Source organism: Antennarius striatus, chromosome 10 (genome assembly GCF_040054535.1).
Source record: "Antennarius striatus isolate MH-2024 chromosome 10, ASM4005453v1, whole genome shotgun sequence".
Taxonomy (NCBI): Eukaryota; Metazoa; Chordata; class Actinopteri; order Lophiiformes; family Antennariidae; genus Antennarius; species Antennarius striatus.
In genome coordinates this window covers 12,410,818-12,423,215 of record NC_090785.1, presented here as the reverse complement: position 1 = coordinate 12,423,215, position 12,398 = coordinate 12,410,818, and the positions used below count along the sequence as shown (strand labels likewise).

Below are 12,398 nucleotides of genomic sequence, written 5' to 3'. Positions count from 1 at the left end.
GAAAAGAATCATTGACTGCAAAGAATCTCTCACTCCTTCTTTTGTCTCTTGGCATACGTGTTTTCCTCATGCCTTTCATTTCTGGATCTTCCACCACCATCAGTCTCCTCCAGTCCCAGTGATCGATGTGTTGCTCCATTTCTTGGGCCTCCTGATTTTTCCTCTTTGTCCTCTGTGAATCCTTATGCTATAGGCCTGCTTGTTATGGCTCTCTGAAATAGTTATCTTTTTAATGTGCGCCATCCTGAAAAAGAAAAACTGAAAAAATATCTTCTCTCCCTGGTATCTGAGGCTCCTCATGTGAAGTTGTAGCAGGTTTGAGTGATTATTCTTTGCTAGTTTGCAGTAATTATTGAGGCGTAAATAACATCACCACAAGTGTCCACTTCCTCTCACTGGCTCCACTCTGCCTCAATGCACTGTATGTCCCAGGTTAGTAAGGTGAGCCATTAGCAAAGTAGACAAAAAGCTACAATTTAATTTTCAGCAAAACAAACCATCCTCTGAGCAGAGCAGATTGTCAGAAGAATGCACATATAGCCAGGTACCAAATTGCAGCCCCTGGCCCAGATCCAGTCAGTGAAGCCTTTTGACATATGAGGAAAAGAAGATTATTTTGTTAAATTTTTTTCAACAAAGGAATTGGAAAGATTGTACTCCACAGAGGACAGTCTGTGCTTATTGAAGGCAACATGCGAAACAACATTTTAGATATTGATAAACCTTCTATTGGAGCCAAACAGTTAAAAAATATTCACTTATATGTGTATTATATAAATATGTATTTCATGCAATGGAGGAAGAAGATGGAGACAAGAAGAACAGGAAGAAGATTTTTTTTTGCAAACACACTTTAATCACATTCAAAGATTTTACAATTTTACATTAGATGAAAGCACTAAAGTGCTTCAGAAGAAGATTTTTTGCAAAAATACTTCAATCACATTCAAACGTTTAACAATTTTTCATTAGATGAAAGTACTAAAGTGCTTAAAAAATACTAAACACCAATAAACAAAGGGAAATACAATATAAAAATTAATACATTATAACAGGAAGTTTTGTAACACCAGATGTTCCTAAAGTTAATCAGGTCTTTTGTCAATTTATAGAAACCAAATTCTAGTTTTAAGCGACATCTGATGTTACAGCAAAAAACAGTAGCTGCTTCTTGAACAATTCTCCTCTTCCTGGTCACATAAATGGCAAGTTTTGCCTCTCCAGAAATAAAATTCAAAAGCTGCCACTTTCTCTGATTCGATCTATTGTACCCAGCACCGTAGATGAATTTCCTGATACTAAAATTTTCACTGAACAAATTAAAAACATTCGTTAGAAGAGTGAAGAGCACTGCAAGTGTCCCACACTCACTGAAAGCATGAAAGACTGTTTCACAAAGGGGACAGAAGGGACACTGGCTGGACACCGCAGGGGTAAAAACAGAGATAAAAGCATTGGAACCGATGGCACCATGTAAAATCCTCCACTGGAGGTCGGCTGTTTTTTTCTTGAGGGGAGGTTTGTACAGAAGTCTCCACTGTGGAAGAAGAAGAAGAACAAGAAAAAGAAGATTTTTAAAATCACGTTTATTCATAAAAGTCAAAATACAAGATAGTCAAGTTGACACAAAATCCAAAAGAGATTCACACAAACTGGAACTCACATTTCAAAAACAATAAAAGCAAAGAAGACCTGCACGTAGTTTGGCTTGACCTGGCAAATGCCTTCGGCTCACTTCCCCACCAACTCATCACGTACGCACTCAGCTTTTTCCACGTATCATCATGCGTCCGGAATCTAATAGCCAACTACTTCAACAACCTGCACGTTTGCTACACAACCTGAGATCTATCAACCGACTGGCACTTGGTCGTGAAGGGGATAGCAATGGGATGTGCCATCTCTCCCATCCTCTTCACTGTGGTTTTTGGGATCCTACTGATAGGTGGAAGACAGATGGTCCGCGGGGTCAGAGCACAGACAGGCCAAAGACTACCAGCCATGAGGTGATATATGGATGATGTCACCACCCTCCTCCAAACAGCCTCGAACGGCTGGAAGAGCTACTAGTTTGAGCTCGCGTGAAAACCAAGCCACTAAAGTCTCGCAGCCTATCGACATGTCTACATGTACACACAGAAAGGATGGAGTTAAAACCGGCTATTTTCCACATCAATAACGCATTGATAAACATGCTTGACAGTTGGATATTTGTTTGTTTCTTTCTTTCTTTATGAGTCATAAAGTTTATTTATTTATAAATTTATTCATTCATTCATTCCCGTTCTTTACCAAAGACGCCGACGCCAATACTGAGTCAGACCGGGATGCGCTGCCTGCTGGTAGGAGAACTCTGTGATGGGTGCGCTTGGTTTATAATACCAATGCATTTGTTTAATATGTTTGGTATGACATCTGATATTATTGTTTTATCGTGGAATTTCCACGGGTTCCCGCTAGTGCTGTATATATGTATATATATGCATATATACAGTACATAGATATGTGTATGTACATATATATGCATATACACATATACACATACCTGTATGTGTACGTATATGCACATGTGTATATGCACATCTGACTTTATCCCCAAAACCTCTAACATGTGCTGTCCCTCTAATGTACTCATTCCTGATCCTATCCTTCCTGGTCACTCCCAGAGAGAACCTCAGCATCTTCATCTCTGCTACCTCCAGCTCTGCCTCCTGTCTTTTCCTCAGTGACACTGTCTCTGGACCAAACAACATCGCTGGTCTCACCACAGTTTTGTACACCTTTCCTTTCATTTTAGCTGAAATTCTTCTATCACACATCACACCTGACACTTTTCTCTACCCTTTCTGTCCTGCCTGTACACGCTTCTTCACCTCTTTTCCACACTCTCCATTGTTCTGGACTGTTAACCCCAACTACTTAAAATCCTCCACCTTCTTGATCTCTTCTCCCTATAACCTAACTCTTCCACTTGGGTCCCTCTCATTCACACACATGCATTCTATCTTACTGTGGCTAACCTTCATTCCTCTCCTTTCCAGGACAAACCTCCACCTCTCCTCCACCTGTTCCCTGCTCTCACTGCAGATCACAATGTCATCTGCAAACATCATAGTCCATGGAGATTCCCGTCTAATCTCTTCTGTCAGCCTGTCCATCACCATAGCGAACAAGAAGGGGCTCAGAGCTGATCCCTGATGCAGTCCCACCTCCACCTTGAACTCCTCTGTCACACCCACAGCACACCTCACCACTGTCTTATAGTCCTCATACATGTTCTGCACCATTCTCTGCCACTCCAGACTTCCTCATACAATACCACAGTTCCTCTCTGAGCACCCTGTCATAACCTTTCTCCAGATCTACAAAAACACAATGCAGCTCCCTCTGGCCTTCTCTGTACTTCTCTATCAACATCCTCAAAGCAAATACTGCATCTGTAGTACTCTTTTTTGGCATGAAACCATACTGCTGCTCACAAATGCTCACTTCTGCCCTTAGTATAGCTTCCACTACTCTTTCCCATAATTTCATTGTATTGCTCATCAGCTTTATTCCTCTGTAGTTGCCACAACTCTGAACGTCTCCCTTGTTCTTAAAAATGGGCACCAGCACACTTCTCCATTCCTCAGGCATCTTCTCACTATCTAAGATCTTGTTGAAATACCCAGTCAGAAGCTCTACTGCCACCTCTCCTAGACACTTCCAAACCTCTACAGGTATATCAGAACCGACTGCCTTTCCACTCTTCATCCTCTTCAATGCCCTCCTCACTTCATCCTGACTAATCTTTGCTACTTCCTAGTCCACAGCAGTTGCCTCTTCTAGTCTTTGTTCTCTCTCATTTTCCACGTTCATCAACTCTTCAAAGTACTCTTTCCATCTTCCCATCACACTACTGGCACCTGTCCAATAGACTTCCATCCTACGCTTAATCACCCTAACCTGCTGCATGTCCTACCCATCTCTATCTCTCTGTCTTGCCAACCTGTATAGATCAGTCTCTCCCTCCTTACTGTCCAACCTAGCATACAAGTCATCATAAGCCCCTTGTTTGGCCTTTGCTACCTCTACCGTCACCTAACGCTGCATCTCCCTGTACTCCTGTCTACTCTCCTCAGTCCTCTGTATCCCACTTCTTCTTAGCCAACCTCTTTCTCTGTATACACTCCTGTACCTCCTCATTCCACCACCAAGTCTCCTTATCTACTTTCCTTCCAGATGACACAGCAAGTACTCTCCTACCTGTCTCTCTGATTACATTAGCTGTAGTTGTCCAATCATCTGGAAGCAGCTCCTGACCACCCAGAGTTTGTCTTAACTCCTACCTGAAAGTCATGCAACACTCTTCCATTTTCAGCTTCCACCATTTCGTCTTCTGCTCTGCCTTTGCCCTCTTCATCTTCCTGACCACCAGAGTCATCCTACACACCACCATCCTATGCTGTTTGGCTACACTCTCGCCTACCACTACTTTGCAGTCACTGATCTCCTTCAGATTACACCGTCTACACAAGATGTAGTCTACCTGTGTGCTCTACCACCACTCTTATAGGTCACCCTATGTTCCTGCCTCTTCTGGAAGAAAGTATTCACTATAGCCATTTCTATCCTTTTTGCAAAGTCAACTACCATCTGTCCTTCTGCGTTCCTCTCCTGGATACCAAACCTGCCCATCACCTCCTCATCACCTCTGTTTCCTGCACCAACATGTCCATTGAAGTCTGCTCCAATGACAACTCTCTCACTTCTTGGTATGCTCTGCATCACTTCATCAAAGTCCAACCAGAATTTCTCCTTCTCCTCCAGCTCACATCCTACCTGTGGAGCATACCCACTAACAACGTTGAACATCACACCTTCGATTTCTAGCTTCAGACTCATCACTCTATCTGACACTCTTTTTACCTCCAGGACATTCCTAACAAACTCCTCCTTCAAGATAACTCCTACTCCCATTTCTCTTCCTGTCTTCACCATGATAGAACAACTTGAACCCTGCTCCTAAACTTCTAACCTTACTACCTTTCCACCTGGTCTCCTGGACACACAGTATGTCTACCTTCCTCCTCTGCATCATGTCAACCAACTCTCTACCTTTTCCTGTTATAGTTCCAACTTTCAACGTCCCTACTCTCAGTCCTATACTCTTGGCGTTCCTCTTCTCTCTCTTCCTATGATCACACTTTCCTCCTGTCTTTCTTCGACAAACAGTAGTCCAATTTCCACCGGCACCCTGTAGGTCAACAGCACCGATGGCGGTCGTTGTTAACCCGGGCCTCGACCGATCCGTTATGGAAGTCATGGGTTTGATTCGCATGTTCTATTTGGAAATTGTGAATAGCAAGCAAGGTGCTGTCCCCCCTCATTTTGGGGTGCGACCCCCCGAAATTCAGTTACATTTACTCAATTTGTGTAGGTAACTGAACCAAATCAATTTGTTTACACATACTAGAAAATATTGCTTAGATTTTACTCATGACTCAGGTTTTGTTTTAACAGATTTGAGAGGTTTCATATCTACTCAATATTTGTAAGTGTAAAAATGTTTCACTGATTGAATTAAGTAACATGCAGTATTATTTTTTTGGGTGTGGCTTGAGCTACTGCCACCTCAGTAATAGAAAACAATACTAAGATAAGCTTAAGAATATATTCAAGACATTGAATATATTGACATCACTGACTGTAATTATTGCGTTAGAGCCATGTCACCTGTTTGTGGGCTGATCTCATCATAGACTATCATGTATCATGAAGAAAGACAAAGCGCAAAGAAAATTATGTAATTAATGGAATTATGGAGCCGAAAATCCCATCAGAGGATTTTTCTGTCGGGAATGTTATTATCTTGTGTGCATAACTTATAATTATTATTATTGTTATACATGTAGAAGTTATTGTCTTGAGGGAACAAGATAATAATCATGTGCAGACAAGTTATTGTTTCATGTGGACAAGTTATTGTCTTGTGGAAACAAGAATATCTTGTACCCACTAATTATCAGAACAATCTAGAGCTTAGATGAGATTTCCATGCGATTCTACAGTTTATTTTGAGTGATGAAATAAATAATTCATTTATTATCACTCAGTCTTCTGTGGCTGGCCTGCAGATTGGAAATTATTATTTTAAACGTGCCTGTCATGTGACTTAAAATATGAAAATTTCTATTAAAAATAATTTTAAATCATGATATTTTAAGCATAGGTGTTCTGCAATACAGGTATTATTTCTTTCCCGAATGTTATGGGATGATCATAAAGAAATAAATAATGTGTGACTGACATCAAGAACACAGCAGAGTCGAGAGACTCACTTGAAGACAAATACTTCCTTTGTCAAGAAATCGCAACTGCAAAACAATGCCTCTCTCTCTCTCTCTCTCTCTCTCTCTCTCTCTCTCTCTCTCTCTCTCTCTCTCTCTCTCTCTCTCTCTCTCTCTCTCTCTCTCTCTCTCTAAATTTAAATACGGGCCGGTCCTCGGAGTGATGTCACCTCATTCTTATATGAGCATTTATTCTAACAGCTATGTGCGTTTTCGCGTCGTATCCAATTGGATATTGTTCTCCAAAACCCAAGATTACGCACAGAGACGTGATAAAGAGGAATGACTCTTCTGGTGAAGACTTACACTGGTAACTCTGATCATACAAGGACTCTCGGAATTCCGTGTTTTGGACTATTTGGACGGGCTGCTATGAAGGGTTTTGTGTTTGTGCAGTGTGTGCGTGTCATGTGGGCGACTGTGCTTGTTCTAAACGCGAACATTACGCACAGCGTTAGAGGAAAGCAGCTCAGCGCACAGTCTTAACTGTTTTGGAAGGAAGACGGTCGAAAAACAACAAACATGATTCGAAAGGACAAACTGGACCCAGAATGAATTTCACCCACTTAAATGAACTGGTGGAAAACGTTTCCAACGATGAGAACACCACGGACGCACCGTTTACTTTGCCACATACGGGCACAACCACTGCTCTAATCATTCTTGTTGTTAGTGTCATCATTTCTTTGACCATTGTCGGGAATGTGCTGGTGATTGTAGCTGTGCTCACCAGCCGGGCGCTTCGTGCGCCCCAGAACCTTTTCCTGGTCTCTCTGGCTTCAGCAGATATCCTGGTTGCCACGCTGGTCATCCCTTTCTCTCTCGCCAATGAAGTCATGGGCTACTGGTACTTCGGGACTACTTGGTGCGCGTTTTATCTTGCTCTGGATGTGTTGTTCTGCACTTCATCCATCGTGCACCTGTGCGCCATCAGCTTGGACCGCTACTGGTCGGTGACAAAGGCGGTCAGTTACAACCTGAAGCGCACACCTAAGCGCATCAAGTCCATGATCGCTATCGTGTGGGTAATATCCGCGATTATCTCTTTCCCTCCTCTCCTCATGACCAAGCATGATGAACGTGAATGTCTGCTGAACGACGAGACCTGGTACATTCTCTCCTCCTGCATGGTGTCCTTCTTCGCACCGGGACTCATCATGATACTTGTTTACTGTAAGATCTATAAGGTGGCTAAACAACGCTCCTCCACTGTGTTCGTGGCCAAGAATGGTCTGGAGAGGCAGCCCTCTCAATCCGAGACCTGTTTTGCCAGAAGGGATCGATTCGAGACGGAGAGCCCCAGCAGTCAGAGCACCGGCAGCCGCGAGCAGAGGCAAGGGGAGCTGGACGACATCGACCTGGAGGAGAGTGTCGGTCCGACGGATACTAAACCTCGCAATCATCGTTTCACTAAACGGAGAAAGGTGGAAGGGTCGGAATGCTGCCCTCCTCAGAACTGTCGACCCTCCTGGGCAACTGCCAGGGCATTACAGGTCCCCACCGAACAGAAGAACCCAGTTGGACGACAACAGTTGACGGCGTCGGCAAACAAAACTAAAGTGGCGCAGATGCGGGAGAAGCGCTTCACCTTCGTGCTGGCGGTGGTGATGGGGGTGTTTGTGCTTTGCTGGTTCCCCTTCTTCTTCACGTACACCCTGCGTGCTATCTGTAGAGACAGTTGTCACATCCCTGGCGCACTTTTCAACCTTTTCTTTTGGATTGGTTACTGCAACAGCTCGGTGAATCCAATTATATACACCATATTCAACAGGGATTTCAGGAAATCCTTCATGAAAATCATATGCAGGACTTCCAAACGGCCACAGTGACAGGCTGACAGGTTGCCAAGGACAGATCTGTTTGCACCTTCCAGTTGGGACTTTTTTCCGTCCCTTGAAACATTTTAATTCATTATACTGAAAAAAAAAATCCAGTGTTATCTTAAAGTCTATGAAATAAATTTACGGTTTAAAAGTACATATTATAGTGCTTCTATATGCTACAATTAAATAGGTGAGTTAACCTTAGGATATTCTTATGCCAGTCAGCATAGACAAAGTTCTAATAACTAGGTCGCTGTAAAGTAACTCCTGCAAACCTGCACCTTTCAAGAAAGTGCTCTATTTGATCAATCTTTAATGCTGCAGCAAACAGGAGGAAAGAGCCACTTCTCAAGGAAGTTGAAGCTATGAATGCAGCAGGATTTCACTTTTAGCAGCTGGGTAACAGTGGTTGTTTGTGTTGAAATAAAAAGAAAATTGATCGTCTTTACCTGTAATATATGAGCATGGGAATCAAAATGACAAATGACATGAAATCCGATGGACTAAATTATTCAAACAAGATATTTTATTAACATAACATTGTTGAAATGTTTAGCCTTATGAGTATTTCAGATACATGTTTTTCTTTTGTGCAGTTGAAGCTGCAGTGAGGCCATTTCTCATCACTGAACCCATAATGTTGTGTAAGCACCTAATCGCGCAACCCCTACCACATCATCAAACGTGCATAAATGGTACATTTGACAATAAAGTTGACCACGACCATGGCCATGACGTCTTTGCAACAGAACAATAGCAAAGCTGAGGTATTGCTAAATCCATTGGATGAAATAATTTCTATACCCTCAGTCTTTTCCTGTAAATATTTAAACTTTGTGAGATTACAATTCTGCAATACAACTTGATTTTAAGGTTGTGAGACAGAAAACGTAGCCGGATTACATTGTCCAGAAAATATGACTTTTATTGTGTTGTAAATTCTTTGTTTTTAATATATTACAAATAAAATGTCACTGAAAAGATGGCAAATAGAGTCTAGATATTACTGAACTTAGCAGAGGGAAGGTGAACACGTTTGTCACAGCCAAATTATCAACATTCCTGCTCCTTCTATCTAAAAATACCAAACGTAGACTTGTTGTAGGTAGAGCTGCACTTTGTCCCGCAGGAGAGCTTAAATTCCATGAGCCAAGCTTTGAGTGTAATCCTGTGCTTTATAAGGCTTTATCATCATCGGGAATAACTTCAGAGATAGTCACAGCAGGAGGAAGTTTTCACCCCAAGGGGGGAAAGAAAACAAAGCACAACACTGTTTATCATGCTGCGGTTGCATCACGATACCCCTTGGATGCAGATTGTATGAGACATGTCGCATATAGAATGAAGATTGCACAAGGAGGCCTTTGCTCATCTGGGAAAACTTTTATTAGAGAGAAAAAGGCTAAGCTGCTTGATATTATCCTACTGTCTGCATGGGGGTGCTGGAAGTAAATATACTATTTATATCCTCTTAGGAATGTCTTCAAAGCGCTCCTACAGCTCGCTGGTGCCTGGCCAAAGATAATCACACCATTTGTGGGGTGTCATGCTTCAAACAAATTTATTAAGAAAGAGTTTAAGGACTTTTTTTTGTGCGGTGTGCAAGTTGTGAAGTTAAGGTTGGTTCTTTCTTCTTCTGTTGATGAGCTGCACCATTGTATTGATGCTCAGTCTTAGTCTGAGGGAAGCAGGACCAGAGAGGTGAAGGACACTGCATCTCAAAGGGATTTACGCACTCCTGAACTAATGAAAAGTCTGGGATGAGTCCTCCTCACATGAAGCCTTTGTCTTCACCATGAATTACCTGAATGAAAGTGATTTTAATTGGGTCATGTGCAAGTTAATAAGATGCTGTTGTGTTTATGTAATACATAACTCAATTTCTGTAGCGGGTGCACTCATCAATCTTAATGCCTGTTACATTATCCAAGGAAGATAAATTTAAATAAACATTCATGTAATTTTCCTCTTGGTAGTTTACTGATGACTATGAGAAAGGACATTCCACTCCCTTGTTAAATCTCACATCCAAATGTAATTACCTTGTTAATCACCTGCACAGTCATTTCTCAACGAGTGTCTCTTTGCACACTTGTTACATTTTCTTCCAAGTCCAGATAGAGAGACATTGATCGCTGTGGCATGTTGTGTTATTTTCTCATGGAAGAATGTTCACACAAACACAGATCCCCTCTGTTTATGAGATAGTTTGATGAGTACATTGTAATTCAACAGAGAATTTTGGCTGATTTGCAGGCTACTGCACTCTGCACTGCAAACTCAGCCTGTAATTCACCCCAAACTGTAAACAAATTAGTGAACTTGTTTAGGAAGTGGATCAAAAATGCACTGACCACAAGTCTTGTTCTAAGAGTTTAATGAGTCCAACTGACTGACTGGACAGAGTGAAAACATTTCCTGGCATGGGATACTGAATGGGCAATGTTATCCAGGGCCATTTTTTAAAAAGAGCAAGAGTCGAGGGTCAGAGACGACTGCAATTTCTGTTTACGGTCAGCAAGCAGTGTGGACAAGGCCATTTGCAGTCTCTATAGTCACAAGAGATGTGGTTATAAATGTTTCAAGATGGGTGCAAACAGAGAGAGAAGCCTCTTAAAAGGGGGAGGATACTGATGGGAGGAGATGGCTGTCTTTTGCTACATCCCCTTGTCAATCACAATGCTAGCATATACAGGTAATTGCTTTTTTCAGCTGTCTTTAACAAGACCAGGGCTGAAGGTGAGCAAGGCCAAGGCTGGTGTCAGTCCCATGGAGCTGCATGTCTGGAGGAGACCAACTGGATGTCATTAGTGTAAATCAGCCAGTGTCATTTTGAGGTGAGAGTATGGAGTGAGGTCACACGCTATGTTAAACACAAACAACCATGTTGAACTTGTTTGTCAAAGGGATTTGGGACACAGCAGTCAGATTACTGGCACCAGTGTTTGTTTATCTGCATACAAACATATGAAGCAATGGGTCCTGTGTACCTCCTGGTAGATCGACCAAATGAAGATGCTTCCATGAACATAGTCACCATGAAATATCTATTTTTGCAGACCCATTTATTAAGAAAAAAAAGTTTTTAAAAAAAAACCCTAACAACAGCGAAAGTAAGATGATGTTTCATCATTTTTCTTGATGCCAGCCCAAGAAAAGATCAAACACCTGACATAGTTTATTCCTCTGTGTCTTAGAGCTCCAGAATCTTAAAACACATCAAGGAGCTGCACTTTTGCACCGTTTGACATGTTCCTTCATCATAATGAATATGGGCACTGTTTATGTGTTTATGTCACTGGCACGCAACAATTGTGTGTTGGACCATGATTATCCATAACAAATGCTCTATTTACAGATGTTCCAGTGATGTTTGATGAAGCTGCAGTGCCCGGCTGTTTAAGGAAATTATCCATTTCAAAGTGAATGTATTTGTGCCTGCTTTTAAAAATGTATGCCCTCGGTGGAAGCATAGAGGAGAGACATAAGCTCATTTTAAACAGATTTTTCAAGTTTTTATTCCTCACTTCTATCTTTATAAACACAGCAGAAGGCAAAATAGGGGTTTGTTTTGTTCCACCTCTGTGATAGTAAGGGAGGTAGGAACACTACAGAATCATATGTCTGCATAAACACAAGGTTGAAAAGCTGTGGCCAAACTAAACCGAAAATGCCTTCGGATTGGAAAGACAACACAAGACTGAGGACGTCTATACCCTCCAATTAGCAAATGGGATCAACCATCATTTAACAGGGAAGATCAACTTTAATCCATTACTTATAAAGCTTTCTCTTTAGACATCACATTACATGCTGATGCTGCTCTTGTCATATTTGGAAAGAAGTGAGCCTTTTCATGTTTGGTGACAGGATCTGTTGTCAAGAATTATGATATAGGAATCAGGTAGTTGATGTTAGGAAATGTTTGACTGCACATCCAAGAGGCTTCTTCAGTTCCAAATGTCTTTAGGCCCTAAACAGAAGGCCAGTTGTTTGAGAATTACCGTCACCTGGATGAATGGGAATTATCAAAATATTGTTTCTCTCTCCTTCCATCTCGCTTATTTCTTGAGTAAGTTACTCTGGAGTGTGATTGATGGTTTGTAATGTTCTCTCCCTAAAGGTGTGAGTTTGAATCTCATGTCCTGTTGCTTTTCTTGTTTTCCTACACCATGTACAAAAAATGGCATTCTAAGAGAGACGAGAAATACAGGGTGACACTGTCTATTTATGCACAAGTTATTTT

The 12,398-nt window shown here is 41.7% G+C and overlaps 1 protein-coding gene across 1 annotated transcript; it reads left to right on the top strand.

The window, feature by feature from the left end:
• The first annotated feature begins 6,524 nt into the window (after nucleotides 1–6,524).
• adra2db (adrenergic, alpha-2D-, receptor b) lies at nucleotides 6,525–9,519 on the top strand. The gene has a single exon (XM_068325641.1). The coding sequence runs from the start codon at nucleotides 6,881–6,883 to the stop codon at nucleotides 8,156–8,158; it is 1,278 nt and encodes a 425-aa protein (XP_068181742.1). The 5' UTR covers nucleotides 6,525–6,880; the 3' UTR covers nucleotides 8,159–9,519.
• The last annotated feature ends 2,879 nt before the right edge of the window (nucleotides 9,520–12,398 follow it).